Source organism: Alosa alosa, chromosome 14 (genome assembly GCF_017589495.1).
Source record: "Alosa alosa isolate M-15738 ecotype Scorff River chromosome 14, AALO_Geno_1.1, whole genome shotgun sequence".
In the NCBI taxonomy this organism is placed as follows: domain Eukaryota; kingdom Metazoa; phylum Chordata; class Actinopteri; order Clupeiformes; family Clupeidae; genus Alosa; species Alosa alosa.
This window is the reverse complement of record NC_063202.1, coordinates 21,911,185-21,932,037: the sequence shown is the minus strand read 5'-3', so window position 1 is coordinate 21,932,037 and position 20,853 is coordinate 21,911,185. Positions and strand designations below refer to the sequence as shown.

Here is a 20,853-nt window from a genome sequence, read left to right as displayed (position 1 = left end):
TTAAGCTACTGTGTAGTGGGTCCCATTTAGAAGTGGCTATTTCATTCGCGCTTTCCTTGACTCATGGAGCTGCGTGAATTTTATTACAACTTTCGCCACGATATGGCAGTTTAAGTCCGCTTGATACTGTAAGGGCATGAAGCCATTGGTTTCAAAGGAGATTTTATTTGTGTCGCCAGCATAGCCTATTGACAATTTATGTTGTAAATAGGCCTACCTTATAAGCCTACCTGTAGCTTAGGGAAGCTAACAGCTTTCTATTATTATCTAGTTTGTTAGTTACAGTTTTGTCATAACTCCCTGATGCATTTTTGCATTTAGAATAGCCAGAGCGTGGATATCTCAAACGGAAAATTAAACAATATCGGGTGCCTATGGACTAGGCTGGGTGAACCCAGCCTGATCTGCCCGCTATTTATTTTTTGATTTCTTAAAAGATTGAGCTTGGTCTGGTGAAAGCCAGACTAGCCATGGACCTCAGTTACACAATGCAAGGGAACATGAATCAGCCTATATTTGCACGAACAATAACGGACAACAGCTCTTCAACTTTGGCCCGTTAAAATGTGTATGAACAGTCTAGCGGCGATTTCATCAAGGCCCATTTGGACATGTCAGTTATTTGCACCACTGGTTAGATGTAAAACAGCATTTCATTTCAGACTACTGTTACTTAATTTGTGCATTGACAATAAAGCATTACATGAACTAAAGATGACTAAAATCTTATGTAGAAGAAGAAACATTCACAAAAAATCCATCCATCCAAAAAAGACCTTTGTTTTTGATAGCTGTTGAAAACGGCATGGAACTGACAGAGATGTTTTTGTTTATAAATAAATAAATAACATTATGCTGATACCTTTTGCTTTTCCCAAATACAATGTAGCCTACAGGTGTAAGTGACCTTTCATCAATCCAGTTGCAATGGATGAACTGTGATGAACTGCCCTACTTGTGATTGTTTAGAGATTTTAAAGGTTTTATAACAATGCTACATCTTCTTCTGCTATTCTACAATCTATTCACCTTTTCAGCACCAGTAGGCTACTTTTTTTGCAGCCGCACACACACACTCAGGCATGCCAAACAAGCATACACAAAAGTTTCAAGAGTGGGGGATGGAGTAAAATATGGAGACAAATTGAAGTGTGATTTATTTTCGCGGAACGGATGTACAGGACTGAGCGGCGGTCATATTTTGTACCGCTATGCGGTACATCTAGTTATCTTTCACGTAATGAATATGCACAGAAAGTGAAAGTAGGCCTACTGTGCGCTCCGTGTCTGTAGCTGTCTGTTCACGTCCGCAATCGATTATAACGTCAAATGGAGTCATCCATGTTCTCTCGCGTTATAGGCGGTCATGCTTCTGTGTTTGCAAAATTCCTGACGGTTCCTGATCGCTAAACGTTTGTTTTCCTTTCCTGTCGATAGCGGTTGATGTTGAAGCACCTAGGCTATAATTTGACTTCAGCGGTGATAAATCCTGCTGAGAGAGAGAGAGCAACGAGAGAGGCACCCCCAAAGTGGTCCTGCGTGCGCATGTGTGTCTCTGCATGGGGTTCAATTGAAGTCAGAGTTGATCTGTCAATAGTCCCGCATTCAGGCCGCTCCATTATTATATTAACGTCAGACAGCGCTGTAAAATGTGAGGAAATTTCTCGCATTGTGATGGCTAGATTTGCGGGACTTTTATTATTATGCTCAATACTAAGTAATTTATTCGCAATACCCGCAATCCCACACTGGAATTTAGACCCTGGTTTTAAATGCGCATCTTTTTTTCTTTCGGTCTCGGAGGTGGCCAGCCAAGCAATTGTTCTGCTGCCAGCCTGTGCCAATATATCGTCCTAAATGCTTGATTGCATTGCATTCTCCGCATTTTTGTTCAGTAATTGTTTTGTAAATTGCTTTACAATTAGCGTCGGGCCCTTGTCAGCAGCCTTCAGCTTGCCTCTTGCCATATTCACTCATTCGTCTTCAGTAACATTTCCTGTAGAATTCTCAATATTTTTGGCCTCAATGTGTCCAGTTGCTGTACATAGTCTGTCTGGTCTTGGTCTTGGATTTTGTAAAATATATTTCTAAATATCACCTGCTTGCAGCAGCTTCAGTCTGCGCTTCCTTTTAAAACCGCATCTTTTTCTCTCTCCAGCATTTAATCTGCTGCCGGCTTGTCTCTCCACATCGTCCAAAATGCTTGATTGCATTGCATTCTCCACATTTTTAGCTAAATTTTCATGTACCACATCAGCATTTTTGTTCAGTGAATCTTTTGTAAATTGCTTTACAATTACCATCGGGCCTATAGGCCTATCGCCTGCTTGCTTCGGTCACATCCTTTTAAAACTGCATCTTTTTCTCTCTCGTGAGCATTTAATCTGCTGCCAGCTTGTGACTCCACATCGCCCAAAATGCTTGTTTGCATTGTATTCTCCACATTTTAGATACATTTTGGTCTACCACATGGCATTTTCTTTCAGTGGATCTTTTGCTTTGCAATTACCTTCCTGCCCTCCTCTTGGCTGCCTTCACTCCTTCGTCTTCATTAACATGAATCTTTTTGGCCTCAATAATCCAGTTACATAGTCTCTGTTTTTGGTTTTGGATTTTGTGAAATACATTTCTAAATAAATGCTACTTATAGTCCGGTGCGACTTATATATGTTTTTTTCCTGCTCATGACGCATTTTTTGACTGATGCGACTTATACTCAGGAGCGACTTATAGTCCGGAAAATACGGTACTTTGCCTCTTCCTGTTTGGTGTTGGAGAGAGGTCACTATTGGTTTTCATAGCTCATGTCACTTTTTGCATGAGCCACGACTCGAAAGACTTGCGATAATATCAAACATGTTTGATATTGTCGTAACGGCAAAACTAGAAAAGGACTGACTCCGACTGACTTAAAACCGCTAAGATTGGCACCTTACACTTACACAGCGATTTCTGTCCGACTTCTGTCCGGAAATGTAGTCGCCGACTGTGAAAACAGACCAAAATCGTACAATGTATGGCCGCCATTAGGTGTAGAAGAGAGCTCCAGACCACTCTTAACAAAGAACGACGTACGAAAGACATTCGTAGCAAAGTACCTTTCGTGAAAATTAGAGGTTATGAACTACGTAGCGTTAAGAAGGCTTCGGGAAACCAGCCTCAAATCGTTCAGATAGAAATGATGTTGCCCAATCTCAATGGGAAAGTGTCGCTCAGCAACATGTCAATAACTAGATGTACCACATAGCGGTACAAAATATGACCGCCGCTCAGTCCTGTACATCCGTTCCACGAACATAAATCACACTAATCAATTTGTATCCATCTTCTACTCCATCCCCCACTCTTGAAACTTTTGTGTATGCTTGTTTGGCATGCCTGTGTGTGTGCGGGCCGCACAGCAAGTAGCCTACTGGCGCTGCAAAGGTGAATGGATTTGTAGCACTAGCCAAAAAATGTGTAGCATTGTTATAAAATCTTTAAAATCTCTAAACAATCACAAGTAGGGCAGTTCATCACAGTTCATCCATTGCAACTGGACTGATGAAAGGTCATGTACACCATCTTTAGTTCATATGATATTCAACTTTATTGTCAATGCACAAATTAAATACCAATAGTCTAAATCGAAATGCAGTTTTACATCTAACCAGTGGTACAAATAACTGACATGCCTAAAAGGGCCTTCATGAAATGCGTCGCTAGACTGTTCACATTTTAATGGGCCAAGTTGAGAGCTGCGTCCGTTATTGTTTGTGGGAAAAATACTGATTTCCACATTGCAACTACTGAATCCATGGTCAGGGACCACCAGCAATGTCCTCGGACCACTGGTTGCAAAACTGTATCAGACGTAACGTTGGTAAATCATCCATCGCACAGAATGATTTGTAGCACGTGCAACAGGTAGGCCTACAGCCCTGCCCTGGATACATCTCTCAAAGTGCGCTCTAAAACATTTGGTTTAAATTGAAATGTAGATCATCACGGGTGCTTTAATAAATCTACATTGTGACGAGTTGACACAAATGATTCACTTTGACGAATTTAAGTAGTCTAGTCAATTACGTCGTCTCAGCCCTAGTTACTTTACTTTGAGCCATGCACTTCCTTAATGTTACTTGAACACCTTTGAAAATAGAGGATTGAAGTAGCGGTGTTTGGGAATGAACGTTAGCTCAGATGCTTTTTGAGACTTTGTGGTCTTAATGCAACACTTTACAAAGCACTGACAGGCCCACCAAGGACTGTGAGTGAATCAACAGCAGAAAAACCTACTTAGCAAGCAGAAATGTCCCAGCCTGTTTAGGATGCTTCATAGACAGGTTGGTAGGCCTATATTTTCCATTAGAAAACCATCACGTTAGCAAACGCGTTGTGGCTAACTCACTTAGCTCCTGTAGGCAAGTGTCAGAAAAGAATGACAGTCGAAAGAGACAATTACAGCGCTAATACAAATTTGCTTGATAACCGCATTTATGGTTTTCTACAAATACACCAATAGCCTAATCAAATTGGCCTCCATCACTCAACCAATGCTAACCGTAGGCCTAACATTATTTTACCTAGGTCGTAGGCTATTGATAGGCCTATACGTAACTTGTGTAAGATTAACGTACCTTCAGTAAAAACCAAGCATGTCTGATAAACATTCTCAGATTTATTTCGCTTCAAGAAGAAATGGGAATTACATTTCATGTGAAAATCATCCTACCCTTCTTAGATGTCTTATGTCTTAGATGCGGTAAACTACAGTGTTGTCCTTGTAGGAAGCGTCTATCGTCTTTCCAACCCACTTTAGATTAACTTCCAACAAAATTACGTCTCACTGCAACGATGCGCCATCTGGTGGACAAACGACTACGTAACGCCAATACTGGAAATGCAGCCAAATAATGATGAATATTTGGTTTTCCTTTAATCCTACTGAATTTATAATTATGTATCGGCCGTTCTAATTAGTACCGATACCGATAGTATGTGCGTGCCTGTGTGTGTGTGCATGTGTATATGTGTGCACCACCATCTACAGGCCAATGAGTGTACAGTCTAAATGTACACATAATTTAATTTTTTAGACCCCCCCATGGATGAAATTCTACGAAACTTTGCACTCGGCATTGCTGATTAAAGCAGAATGATATTGCATTTTCATTTTTTACCAGTGAGGTGCAAATCCCAAATAAGTGATTATGGGCTAGCAGTGGCACAAAAAGTGGGTATGCGCTGCAGCACCATGGGGGCGCCAAAGCGATGGTAAATAATAATAATAATAACATATTTGTTTTATTCTATATGTAGCTACTGTTGTACGTTTCTAAATCATTTCTGCATTTCCTCAATGTTAAATAACATTTTAGAGGACTAACAGGCTAGAGTAGGCGCCCTATCTCATAAAATTCTATCATAGAATTTTGATATAGAAAAGGGAGTGGGGGCGCCGTGAGCGCTGAGTGAGCAGGTACGAGTAGTGAGTTTTCGTCTATGGAAAAAGATGGATAAAGCATAACAGCTGTCGGGGGCTAAAAATAGAAAAAGAAAGGGAAAATGAGATGGCATTTCAAGGGATGCGACAGTAATTAAATAAATGGATGGTGAAAAGCAACAGGTAGGATTTAAAGTGTGACGTCTGTGCTTGGAGGCACACGTTTCATGTTCATTTTATTTATGTTACCAGACTAACTAGCATTTGCTATGCATATGCCGATTGAAACATAGCCTATTCCATTCAGATAGCTAGGTGGCTACCATGCTCATACTGCACTTTTAATGGCAAACTGCAAACAGAAATGTCACACTAGCAACAACTCATTACATGTTTCCATTTCCTAACAATGAAGACTCCTTGTAATAACTTAATAATGTGCTGTCAATGTGGCGCAAACAAAGGCTAGAGTTGGATCAGCCTTATCTTTTGTGAGCAACAGCTGGCAAAAGGACGTTATGAGAACCGTTAAGACTCTCTTAAAGTGACAATGCAACATTTAACAATATTTCAAGTTCAAATTGGCAAAATGTCTTAAAAAATAATAATATGTAATACATTATTGGCCTTTTGCTTTACTTTAGTTGTTTGTGTGTCTTTTTTTTTGGGTGGGGGGGGCGCCAATTTGTTGTTGCATACCCCTCAAAAAATGGGTAGCTGCGCCCCTGTGGGCTAGGTTGATGTGGGCCCTTGAGACCAACTTACCTAACATCCTCAGTGCCATGGTTCAGGTAGTTATTTAGGAAAAACAGCAGTTTTTGGGTTTTGGGGCCCAGCTGGGGAGTGGCCCCGGGGACCAAACTAAATTTTTCCGTAAAAGTCTAGTGGGGCTACATACCCACCAAATTTCATGTGTCCCGGTGTTTTGGTGTCCAGGGTATCATTGACCAAAAATTCTGGAAGATGACAGGGGAAAAAAAAAAAAACTTTGACAATCCATATATGACCGCTTCGCTAGCGGCGGTCATAATAAACAGAATAAATTCAAAAAAGTTCTATAAAGCACCCCTGTTACAGATAATGTACATGTTAATGTGTGTGTGTGTGTGTGTGTGTGTGTGTGTGTGAGATTGACACTTAGTTCTAGTTCCAATTCTAAGATATGAATATCAGGCCTAAATTTGGGGCGGGATAGAGTGAGGTGGGGGTCCGTGCTCAGTGTCTCTTTCAGCCAAGGGGTCCTTAAGTTGAAAAAGGTTGATGACCCCTGGTGTAGATGTTTTTTTTGTGGATAACAGGCTTCTGGTGAACAATTGCCACAAATTTGCAGCAAGGTCATATTTTCACATGCAAATTAGATTTCTGGCAAACAGCTGTGGTTAACTTTTGGCAATGTTGTAGCAAATTTGCAGCAATGTCATATGCGAATTAGGTTTGTCACCAGAAGTTCACTGGAAGTTTCCCATTATTGGCAAAGTATCGTGGCCAATCACTGGCCTTACACATTTTGCCAATAGTGGCAAACTTCTCATTGTTGCCAAAACTTTGCTGGAAGTTTGCCTGTGGTGGCCAACATTTGCAAACTTCTGGCAATATTTTCTAGTGAACTCATTTGTTTCCCACAAATCACTCACAAGTTTTCTGCAAATCTTCAGTAAGGGTCCTCATCATATTGTTGTGTTGTGACTTCTTGAATCAGCAATATGGCGCTCATCTGACGTGGGTTAAATGACTTCACACGACAAAGAATCGTCCTTTTGTGGAATTTACTGAACTTCGGCAGGTGGCCGTGGCTTCATTCAGCTGCTGCTATTCAACTGCTCATTCCCAGATTTCAAGCACTGACTCTTAGTTAAGGTAGCACATGCTCCAATTCAAAACCATAGCAAATAGTGAAACTCTGGAATGCCTTTGATTCTATAAGTCAGTGTGGTCACTTCCCAGAGTCTTATGATAAGTGTCCATGTAAAGATGCAGAGTGCTTTTGCGTTGCCTCAAGTCATGGTAATTAATAATCTTTATTGAATGTAAAATTCAAACATCACTACTGCTCCAAAAGCTTGACATGAAAATATATGACATTATATACATACATTGTAATATAGTTGACACACATTCATCATACACATCCTGTTTACATCACATTAAAGTGATATAGATAGATGGGTAGATATATATTTATTGATCCTTTCTGAAATTCGTCTTGCACCATACAGCTCATCAGATAGACAGACAACAAACAACAGCCAACAACATGTTATTATACCAGAATGTCACAGAATATTAAACATGGACTACATACACCAAACAAACTACAGAGTTCACTTCCTCTGAGACTTAAATGTCTTGATGTTGTAAATCACCATTGTGTATATCACATCATCCAAATGCATCTGGCAACACAAGAACAGACATAAAGTAAATGTTTATACAGTATATTAGGATGTGGTACTAACAAACAAAACATAGCTTAAATAAAGAAATTATGTCTTTTGCTCATGTAAAATTGTACGTTACAATTTTAAAACTCTAAAATTGTAAATGTGTAAATCATGTAAAATTGTAAACATTTAAAAGCATTTTACAAGACAAAAGTAATACAAAAATGGTGACTGTCATCACTACTCATTCGTCCATTCTAATCATTTCATAAATTCTATTAGTCATATGAATGGAGTATTGTCTGCTATTTGAAAATTAAACTAGTGCACTAAATGTAATGTTACCTGGCCACTTCTTTGTGTGCTATTAGAGCTGCCATCTCTAACGAGCTGCAAGTCTCTCACTGTCAACCAAGCAGACACAGAAAACAGCTAATTAGTATTATAACAACATTACAACATGAGGGAACATGATACTTACTTTTACAGTTGTCATATTTAACTCTCTGCAGAGAGATGGCAGCTCTAATAGCACACAAACATGATACTTACTCTTACAGGTGTCACATGTAACTCTCCTCTGGCAATTCAACCAAACCAGAAAAAGCATCAATGCGACACAGCAACCCAAAGCCACAACCAAACCAACCAGCACAGTGTCTACTGGATCAGCTGTAAATGAACAAGAGCAACTACGTCAATACAATATTAAAAACAAATGTACTTGATGTAATGAAGCGACGATACCTTACAGTACTAACAAAAACACATACATTTTCTTAAGGCTATATAAAGCCTTAACTTTAAAAAGACCCAATAATCGCTGTAAATGAGCAGCAACTTTACACCTATATATGTTACATATGTTTATGTTTATATTTTTGAGTAGGGTTGAATTAACAATAACCTACCAATCACAATTGATGTTCCATTGCCAAACAGTATTTGTCCACTTGTCGCTATGCCACAGTAGTAGGTTCCAGCATCAGAGATGTTGACGTCCTTCTTTGGGAGACTGCAGACACAGTGATCATCACACGGCCCAGTCCAGCTCTTGTTGGTGTAAATGACCCCTGGATGGGAACCTCCTGAAGCGGGTCTGAACCAGAACACTCTGAGATCTTCAGTTGTGCTGTTAGCCAGCACCACACACTCCAGTGTCTCTGAATCACCCGGGTAAATTGGACCTGATAGTGCAACCTGGATCACATCTGTGGACCTCAGCTGATCTTTTTCTGAAAAGAATTTCAAGATCAATTATCATATTATTTTGGAAGCATTCACTGCGATTTCTATATCATGCCATATACCAGTGATTCGGATAGTAAAAGTATGTAAATAAATGTATTGAGGTTACCTTCCACAAACAAATATGTTCCATTTCCAAAGTGAATAACATAAACAATCCTGACTCCACAGTAGTAAGAAGCTTCATCAGATAATTGAATGTTTGATTTAGACAGGTGGGATAATCCAGATCCTTTGTGTATGCTGAAACGGCTATTGTTGAATTCACCGTAGAGTATTGGAGACACAAAATGATGAGCTGTCCCTAACACAAGTGGCATCTGCCCAATACTCTGCTTGTACCAAACTAAAGGATCATTCACTCTTTTTGGGGGTACAAAGCATTCCAACGTGGCAGCAGTCCCGGTCTTAGCCTTCATCACTGGAGTAGACTGAGAGACACCCTCAGTTTCTACAGGAGCTGGACATAATGATATATTAAGACACTGAAAATCTTGAATAACTAAAACTATTTGTAAAATTCATAAGTGAATTCATGAATACTATTGCATACTGCACATACTACTGAAATATGCATAGCACAAATGCTTTATAAATCTAAAAGGAAGCATTTTCATAATGAGAATATTGTCCAGCTAATAAAATGTGTATCATGACTATTCCATCATACTGTACTTACCTCCCACATCCCAAACTGCCATAAAAATGCTGAAGATGATTTTAACATGAAGTTCTTTACACTCCATGATGTGTGTTCACTTATGTGAAGCATACAGTGTGTGAAATGTAAGCAGACACAACACGTTTCAACAGCAATAATAAAAGACCATAGTGTAACTTCCTGTTGAGTCTTGGTGCTGCAGCGATCTAAGGCAGTTCAAACAGAAAGTATTAACCCATTCGTGCTGGATGCTGCACGACGCAACATTCAATCTCCCGCTTGTTGCTGCATAGCGCAGCATTGAGTCTCCCGCTGGTTGCTGCGTAGCGCAGCATGCTTTTATTTCATGTTTCTAGGTGTACAGAGGCTTCGATATTAAGGTTTTGGTAGATGTTGAGAATTCTTAGTATTTTTTCAGAAAACCCTCAGGAAATAAAGTTATTTAGTCTAGAATGCCATAGGATTCTATAGGTGTTTTTAGCAGGCATATTAGGAGTAAATGGGTTAAGAGAGAAAACATGACAAATAGACCATTCTCACTGAAATATTATATTAAACTCTATATTGAGAGTTGAGGAAGAGATGGATTAGGGAAAATACGTCAAGGACCAACCAAGTTCACTTCCTGTTACTATAGGTCCATGCATTTTATGTAAGGCTGTCTCATTCAAATACTGAGAATTCATATACCTAATGAGTTCACATGTTAGAACAGTGACTCTGCCGTGTCCTCATAGTTTATCTGGTGCCAGTGGTGTCGACATGGGCAGATGGCTAGTGAAGTGTCTTGCTTTCCAACAGACAGGATGTCAGGATGGTAACAGTTGTGTGATGTGTATAATGCTCATTTGGTATGTTAGTGATGCCAGGCCACCATGTACAGTAGGTCAGCTCATCATAATGGGCACTCCATATTTATTCTAGTTTGTCAACTTGGTTATTGAAGTGTATTTGCACTTCTTGGTAACACTTTATATTACAGGACCTTTGTTACAGTGTATCTGCATTGAAGATGTTTTGAATTCCATGTCATATAGAAATGTTTTTTTTATCACCTAATTCAAATGACAAACCATTTTGCAATTGGTTATCCAATATGCAACTTGGTCTTGCAATGTAAAAAATAATGCAACTTTCAAAGTGGCAATATAATTTTTACATCATTCTGAATTATATTGGTTAAAACTTAGTTGTGAGTTGTGTTTCATTTTGCTGTGTTTTTTGGCATGTTTATTCTAATGACAATGAAATAGCACCCCCAGGAAGTAGATCACATTTAATTTATTATGACCGCCGATTCAATGTGCGGCGGTCATAATAAATGAAATGTGATCTACTTCCTGGGGGTTAAGTAAAATTTTTCTTTTTTCTTTTTCGCACGGACAATTTTCCGTCAAGGATTCCCGGGACACTGAAAGACCGGAGTGCACTGACTTTTCGTTTTAATCTGTAGCCCCGCTGCTGGACTGGACCCCCGAAAGGAGGGTAGGGCGGACACAGTTTTCTGTGAATATCTCAAGAACCTTAGGGCATAGGAGGACCACCTTTTTTTTGTATGTTGGCCTTAAGGGGCCATGTCAACCCATCCCATTACCACTCAATTAATGTATAGCACAACCTTGTTAAAAATTAAAAAGCAAAAAATAGGTGTTGTAATCACAATATCTCTGGCTGACATGGTCAAAATGGCACGAAATTGAAAGTGTAGGATCATTATGACACCCTCCGAATGCATGCCAAGTTTCGTGGACTTTCGTTCATGGGGGGCCATACAATAAATTAATTTATGTGTACTATTCTGTCCTGGCTAATACGTGTAATGGTTGGCTTAAGAGAGCTGGACCAGAGTGCAAGGCAAGTAGCGGCGAGGCAAACTTAGCGCAAACAGGAATCTTTAATATAACTAAACACTACAGCAAACCACGAAACAACATCAATGACCGACCGGGGACTAAGGGGAGACAGAGGGTTTAAATACACAGGGGTTAACAGGGCACAGGGGAACAAGGAACAAGACTCAGGTGGAAACCATAATTAAACTAACAAGGATCAGGTGAGGGGCGGAGACACAGGCACATGGAACAGATACATGGTAAACAAACAAAGCAGCACATGGCACAAGACACAGAAAGTAAACAAAGCAAACAGGAAGACAAGAGGAGCAGACATGACGGAAAAACATTAGACGGGGAGAACAAGACAAGACAGAACAGGAACTGATCCTGACAATACGTGAGCTGTATATGTAGACAGATAGCTAACAAGAAAGACCCAGTTGGCTTGAATCCAGTTTGAGTGCTTTACTGAAATCTTCTTTTTTGTAAAACTGCAACACAGGAGTCAAAACATGTACATTTAGTGACCGTACACCAACAGAGTTTTCTGTGAATATCTTGAGAACCGTAGGGCCTAGGATGAATAATTTTTTGCGTCAGTTTGCCTCCAGGGGTCATGTTAACCCATTCCATATGCACACATGTGCATAAACAGATATTTACACACACACACACACATACATTCACAGTAATCATACGTATGACACACACAGTAGACATATGTATAGTATAAGTATATAAACTTTTTTGATTCTGTGAGGGAAATTTGGTCTCTGCATTTAACCCAATCGGTGAATTAGTGAAACACAAACAGCACACAGTGAACACACAGTGAGGTGAAGTACACACTAATCCCGGCGCAGTGAGCTGCCTGCTTCAACAGCGGCGCTCGGGGAGCAGTGAGGGGTTAGGTGCCTTGTTGAAGGACACTTCAGCCGCGGCCCACTGGTCGGGGCTCGAACCAGCAACCTTCCGGTTACAAGTCCAGAGTGCTAACCACGTGGGCCACGGCTGCCCCCAAATGCACATGCGCGCGCGCACACACACACACACACACACACACACACACACACACACACACACACACACACACACACACACACACACACACACACACACACACACACACACACACACACACACACACACACACACACACACACACACACACACACACACACACAAATCTATTGTTTTTAGCCAGCAGCCAGACCAGCAGATACCCTAACTTTGCTGAATTACTGAAGCTAAGCAGGCTTAGTTAGTACTTGGATAAGAAACCTCCTTGGAAGAGTAGGTTCCTGCTGGAAGTGGTGTTGGTGGCTGGCCAGTAGGTGGCACTCTTCCCGTGGCCAAAAGCCACCAAACAAATATCAATCCCAATGTGCTATTGAAGTGACAGGGACACTGTACTGCAGGAGATGTTTTCCTTTGCATGAATGTTAAATTGAGGTCCTGACTCGCCATGGTTGTTAAAGATCCCATGGCACTTATCGCAAAGAGTAGGTGGTTCCCTGATTTGCTTTATTTATGTGTAAGGAGTCCTAATGTTCCCAGACTGATCAACCTCCTGATCATGTGAACTGTTGATTAATTACTCTACCACATGATGGTATGACCTCATTGTGGGCCCATTGTCACATATTGCTGCTACAACAACTTTTTATTATATCTCTAACCTTTGCCTTTTTCACAGGAGAAACTAACTAGGAAGCAGGACATGTAATTAATGTATACATTGTCATGTATTGATTGATTCAACTTTGGGAGTCTCACGGAAGCAATTGGTCTCAGTCCCAGAACAGTAATGATCATGTGATTTCCAACCAGGTGACCCTTCATCTTTATCAAAGCAAATAGTCATCTAAAACTTAGATAAAATGTGGAGCCTATTTAAGAATAATTCACACAAAGCTCCAGGAGTTCTGTATCCAGATCCTCCCGCACCACTACGGTGTGTAGTCATCATCTTCTGAGCCAGGTATGTTCATTTCTCTGATTGTCTCGTATGATTTTCTTAGTATTCTCTTAGCCTGTTTTCTTAACTTTCACATTATTCATTTAGATGTACTTTCTATAATGTATTGGATGAATAGTTTGTACCTGACAAATAAATTGTTATGTTCTGATCCGCATAGTCTTTCTATTGTACTTATAGTCCAGAGTAGCATTTTAGGTAACGTTACTAGCATAATGGACGACTGGGATTAGTTATCGCCGCCGTAGAAACTAAATCACCTGGGAGATGGCAAGTTATTATGAACTGACCAAGCATTACACAGCGGTGGGCAGTTTGTCAACGATGGTCTATTGGTCGTGAAAACCTAGCACAGCCTGACCCCCTGTAGCATAGGAATTTGCTTGACTGTCTAACACGCTGGTGAGTTTCACAGTCCGGATCAGCATGTAACCTCTGACCTACTTCCAGACCATGTGTTCTGTTGAGGAACCGCCCGAATTAATCGGCAGATGGAGGAGACCTATAGTATATATTCCTAAGCTTGAGTGCGTGTCATAAGAAAACGAGTTAGGCATTCTCATTTAACAATATGCATTGTGGGTGTATCAACCCACTATGGATACCAATGTTACAATGAACCGAAAACTTTTCTAATACTGAACGGAGTCAGATTTATTAGGTTTAACAGGGGTTTATAATCAATTGTTATATTTCCAACAGCGCGGAAGGCTTCACAATTTCCTTCGAGCACTCTTCAGTTCTCTCATTGGTTCTGAAAAGTGACGTAATTACATATGTACACATACATAAACACACACACACACACACACACACACACATACACACACACTACACATGCACACACACATACATGCACACACACAACATGCACAAACACCAGGGACTGATCATGGCTTGTGCCAAGTGTGCACGTGCACAGGGGCCCTCAGCCAATGGGGGCCCTCGGATTTAAAAAAAATTGCCATGAATTTAGGCTAGATTATGCCCGGTGCTTCTGTGTGTTAATTTGCGACACAACTGAATGGTGTTATGGAACCGCGGACCGAAAGAAAAATAAACTAAATGTTTTCCTGATCAATAAATACTTCTTAATTCATAAAATATAGAGGCATAACATTAGGTGGAAGTGGTAGGCTATGAGTGCTCATTCAATGTGTATGCATGTTTGCGAAAGTGAAACTGACCCGTGGGTAGGTGAATGAAGTGGATTCAGCATAGCGATTGGATAGCCTAATAAATCGCGACTTGTTGTAGGCCTAACAGTAGCTTATATCGTAGCAAATAGCCTATGGCGATGCCGATGACAGATAGGCCTACACTTATTTCACTCGTCTCGCTGGAGTGAGTGCATAATGTGGGATTGTGAGCTGTTGCGCAAAGAAAATAATTAGGGAGATGATCCGCATCTCCATTTACCAAACGCTATAGTTTTGCTAACATCTCCACTGTTAACGTGAAATATGTCTCCTTGCAAAGTAGTGTCAAGCAGCAGTGAAGTGAAAACCATATCATGCAGGTAGCCAATGTTCACGTCACCTGAGTCAGACAGAAAATGGGCCCTGCTTGCTCTGTTAAAGTTTGTATGCCCCTTCCAAACTGCGTTAAAAGGGTATATTTAACAGCCAGAATTTCGAAATTTTCCCGGGGAGACACCCCCGAAACCCCCGTAATATGATCAGCACCACCTCTCACAAAATACTATCAACGTCCCTGCTACCGGTCCGTCAGAAATATGACAACTGTTGTCCGGTCCGTTTAGTAAAAAATGTTGCTGTAGACTGTTTGGACAGCAAAGGGAGATTGCAGCCTAATAATAAAAACAGCTGCTGGAATTCATTTCTGCCTGAGTTATAATATATGACATAATGTACTACATTTTCATTGTGTGAAATTGTGCACCAGCCTGCACAGCGACAGCAAAGAGAGAAGCGCTGGCTGCACACGCACGTCCCTTGCACTTTACTCCGAACCATCGATTTAATTTACTTTTGGACTGTTTGATGACATTGCTAAATGGTGGGACTGATGGGCACTGAAATCTGGGGGTATATGATTGTTCACTATTACGTTTCATGCAGTTGAAAAAGTGTTGGGATATCCACCGCTGTTTATTGCGAGATAAGGCAGCCGTTCATTGAACAGGGGCTGCATTGTAATGGAAACCTTTTTTCCGTAGCCATGTAGCCTACATTGAGCTATTGTTTAATTGCATGATTTACTTTTTATTAAATTTGTAGGCTGGAATGCCTTGAGTCACGGCAACAATTGTGTTTAAATGTATAGCCTATGCTTCAGCCTATAAGATCGAAGGGGGCGGCAAGCGAATGAGCTTGAGAGCGATTGTTGGAGACCCATGGTGTAGGAAAATGACTTTTCTTTGCCAACAGTATTAATCCAACCAACAATATAATAAGATATTAAGAAGAGGTCTTATTTCATTGAGTTAAATCTAAACTATGTCTTGCTGGTGGACTGATAGCCCTACTGGTAGGCAATTATTACCCAGTAGGCCTAACTATTTGATCGTGTATGTTTGGATCATAGGCATGATGAACTTTTGTTCATTCATGGCTTCATAAAATATCAACATCCCATGTTGCTTTTAGAGTATTCTACCATTGGCCACACCATTTCCAGTGCTTGGTCCAGTCAGTGTATGACGTCCTCCCTAGCCCTGCCAACCTGTTCACTTGGGGCCTGGTGGACTCACCTGCTTGCCAACTCTGCCAGAAAAGGGGATCACTAGAGCTCATCCTCAGCTGCTGCTCCAAGGCCTTGGGAGATGGGCGTTTTCGTTGGCGCCATGACCAGGTCCTAAAGGCAGTAGCAGACACCATCTGCATTGGCATTGACATCAGCAAGCAGCATCATCCAACCAAGTCTGCAATTGCCTTTGTCCGAGCAGGTGAGAAGCCTCAGCCCCCCAAAAAGACCCAAGGGGGCCTGCTCACAACAGCAAGAGACTGGCACCTCCTGGTTGATCTAGGGAGACAGTTGAGATTCCCGGACACCATTGCAGTCACATCACTCCGACCGGACATGGTCTTGATGTCCGCGGCAAGCAAGCAGGTGGTGTTACTGGAACTAACTGTCCCCCTGGGAAGATCGGATGGAGGAAGCCCAGGAAAGGAAGAGGGCCAAGTACGCGGACCTGGTAGCTGAGTGTCGGAGGAATGGGTGGAAGGCCCGCTGTGAGCCTGTTGAAGTGGGCTGCAGGGGCTTCGCAGGCCAGTCTTTACACCGTGTCCTGGGACTCTTAGGGATTTGCGGACTGCACAGGCAAAGAGCCATCAAGAACATCCTGGAAGCTGCTGAAAAAGATTCGCGGTGGCTCTGGATAAAGAGGGGGGACACGTGGCGTAGTGCGCTACCTGGACACAAGTCGGGGCCTGATTACCCCCGGCTGGGTCGCCCGGGTGTCTGATGTAAGACCCGAAACACCCTATGACCCCGGGAGCATCACTGACGATGTGTCCAGGTTGCACCACAAGGTGTATTCTAGTACTAGGCATGATGAACTTTTGTTCATTCATGGCTTCATAAAATATCAACATCCCATGTTGCTTTTAGAGTATTCTACCATTGGCCCAAGTACTGTGAAATAAATCTAAAAAAATAAATAAAAGTAGAATTGCACATAGCAAGAAGCTGGTCTGAGGGCAGATCTGGCATTGTGCTCATCTCACAGTGTTGACCATTTTTTATCAAAAACTATTTTGAAAACAATCAATGGTATTATCTTAATATTCTGGCAAGTTTAAAATATGATGGTCGAAAGTGGGCCAGAGGTGGCGATCTGATATCTGGAAATCTGATCTCACTATGGGTTTGTGTTCACAATTTGGTCCCCCTCACTTTCAAAATATCTCCTGCGCCCCTGTCTTCCATCTGACTATAAAAAAACACTACTGCCTCAGACGAGGCATCCTATTTCTTTGCAACTACTGTAGAGATTCATATGATACCCAATGCGGAATTTTTCGGTTCTGTTTCCTCAGTGTTATTCATCCTCATTTCTGCTGTTGTAATTAGTTATCAATGCTCTGCATTTCATTAGGGCAAAAACATCTGTCTAAAAGTCGAAAGTCCATGATTAAATTGTTTCATTGTGTGTTTCAGAGACATACTGAACTACACGTAGAAATTTAACCAAAGATTTGTGTGTGTAGAAAGTACTCTTAAACTTCTTCTTAAAGTTCTTGCAATTATTTATGAGGCAACATGGAAATATGGCTCAATCCCAATATGTGTTTGTTATGGCTTATAAATGACTGCAGGTCACAGAAACCACAGATTGGATTTAACAGCAGTGATCCAAACTGGTCTACGGGGAGAAGAATGACCTTATCCTAAACACTGACAAGACCAAAGAAATAGTACTGGACTTCAGTAAGAAACCTCCCCCTCTACAGCCTCTTATCATCAAAGGGACTGAGGTGGAGAGGGCTGACAGCTACAGATTCCTGGGACTGCAGGTTACATCTGACCTGAGCTGGACTCATAACACCACAGCCACAGTTAAAAAAGCCCAGCAAAGGCTCTATTTCATCAGGCTGCTCAGGAAAGGTGCCCCTCCCCCCCCAAAAAAAAATCCCCCTCCCCGATTCCCCCCATAAATAACAAACACCCAGTTTTATGCTGTAGCAACACTTCATAAACTGAACCTGACGTGTTGCCTGAACACCAACAGTATGGACCACAGAGCGGTAGCACAAAACCAATACATCTTACAAGGCGAAAACGCAGAAAGGCTACATTCAGCGCTAGCTATCAAGGTAATCTCTCTGATCTAGAAAATATGATTAGGCAAATTAGGAAAGAAACTGACCAGGAATTGAATCGTAATGTTAAACCAATGCAACCTACTCTTGAATTAAGTTTACCTGAAAGCGTGGAAGTGAATGAATGTGCTGAACAGATGTTGAACAATGTGCTGGATTACTGAACCAGATTACCCTGACCTCAGGAATACTTGATGTAAAGTCTAGGGAATTATGCATGTAAAGAATTGTATGTCTCAAACTGTGAAATGGGTAAAGTGCCTTAAACTGTTTAAATGAATGTATTCAGATTGCATCTTGTGAAGAGTTAATGCCATAAGCGTTTGTAACCTGTAAGAATGTAACCGATCTCTCTTGATGACTAAAAGTGTATGTTGTTAAATGCAATGTGTCACATTGTCAGACATCCCAAGTCTCCCGGAAGTTCCGGGAGTCTCCTGCATGTTGATAACGGAGTTAACCTCTGGAAACTATCTGTAAACCTGAATGTAATGTAGCATCTCCGAAATGTAACCCGGAGAAGTAGTGTGTGTCATTTTAAATTGTTGGTTAAGATCAGTGGCTTCTAGAATGTATTAGCTATCGTGAGAATTTTCCCAGCTATCGTGGGAACTTCTAGAAGGTTCTAAACTGTCGTGGGAAAATAGGATTGATTTGTCTCAGGAATGTGTGGGGGAGGTCAAGTCCACCTAGTATAAATAGGGGTCGAACTAAACGATCGGGGCTGCTTCTTCTTTTTTTCTTCTACTGCTCTGTGCTTTTTGCTGTTATGCTTGATTGTTAGGATTCGTCGTCCGTACTTCGTTGAGAAGCAAAGAGTTGGAACTCCGCATTTTGTTAACATCGCCAAAGTGCTGAAAAGTAAAGAACTCATTTAACCTTGGCATCCAATTCTTCAAGCAGTATTTTTGTCTTTTCTTGGTTTTTCTACGAATTCCAGCAGGAGGGTAAGATAACTGGTTTCTTTTGTGGTTATTCATCTGCTCTGTCTAAGTCTTGGGTTAGTTGGACTTTAGTACTGCTGGACGGTAACAAAATCGCCATCCTTATAAAACCTGAGCAAGAAGTAGCCTATAACCTGTGTCTCTAGATAAACTCTAGGGTCAAACATCTTTGCACGTTAGCCAACTGTTCGAGACCTAGGCGTAGTCGCTCCTCATTTCATAAACATCTCAATAAATCCACCACGGAAGCCCGATCAACTTCCAAGGGGGATATTTAAAAATAGGAGTAATAGGTTATCTGCGCCGCAGAGGGAAGACGTGCAACTTCGCTCGACAGAAGGTCCCTGCTATCTACAATAACCTCTAGGGGGTATCGTGGGTCTTAACTGCCTAGGCCTGGGGTTGCGTCTGAGAAACGGCTGACGTTGTCTAGGTTCTGGGGGTTACCTGCAGGGGGCAACACAAACCCAAACATTTAGATTTGGACCTATCACAATAACACGGGGGTCTGGGGGATTTTTCTTAAATTCTGGTTGCTAATCACACCTTTTTAAAGTGATTTGAAAGGGACAGGATTCAGGGATAGGCTACTAAAGACAGGCTCATCATCCGTCTGTCTCACGTCATGTTACCCCATGCATTAAACCACATGTCACTGCTTGACTAAATGAAAAATATAGGCTACTGAACATGGACATCGTCATAGTTGACAGATATTACGTTTTGTGCCAATATGTTGTAGAAACACAACCACAGCCTTTATTTGGTGCAAATCTCGTTTACTTTGGTTATAGTCCGCGATTCACATTAATTGTAGGCTATCACCACAAGTGTATAGCCTACTAAACGTTTTTGCCCAAGTTTGTGTGCAGTCATCACATTTTGCAAAATTAGGCTACCGGACCCCTTCGTTACTAACCTACCAGTAGATACTTTTTACCTGCATCGACTCCCGATTGATTGTGCATCTAATGTAACACTTGGTGGAGAGACTTCCACTTTCCAAGTTTCCCTTTCACTGTTGTTGTGAGCTAAAAGGCTAGGCCTACTAGCCTGGCGAGCCAGACCCACATTAAAATGTAGGGTCTGGGCACTCACCGTTCGCACTGCTCAGTCCGCGGGGCGGGATAATCAGTTGTCTTTCAAATTCCCTCTGCACGCAATAGGACGCAATAGGATATTTGTTTTCAAGTAGCAGGGAATTCAAGCCAAACCGTTGCAACTCTGCCATCAATCATTATGTTAAGCCCACCAAACGACTCTATACACGATTTCAATGACCTGATTAAGTTTCGATTTCTGGAGCTCACAAGCCAACGGAGAGTTGCTAGACTAGCCCTGGCTGCCGCTAGGGGCGCGTCTAGATTTCTAGGCTATAGGCCTACTATATGGGAAATACTTTGAAGTTCCTCTTGAGTAGGATCAGCTCCAAAAATGAATGGACTTTCTTTAACCTGTGCTACACTTTTCCACCAAGTTGTGCGAAAATTGTAGGCTACCCATAGTTTTTTTTTATGTTGACAGAACCGCACTACAGTAGCACATGGAGCAGTAAATGGAAGCTCTTGGTAGCGCGTGCAACTAACGTCTATAAAAA

At 41.4% G+C, this 20,853-nt stretch overlaps 1 gene segment (V, D, J or C); it reads right to left on the bottom strand.

Annotated features, from left to right (window-relative positions):
- Positions 1–8,304: 8,304 nt before the first annotated feature.
- LOC125306950 lies at positions 8,305–9,800 on the bottom strand. The segment is given in 4 exon segments: positions 8,305–8,312; positions 8,359–8,478; positions 8,718–9,041; positions 9,734–9,800. Coding segments are annotated over 4 exon segments (519 nt in total).
- Between the last annotated feature and the right edge of the window lie 11,053 nt (positions 9,801–20,853).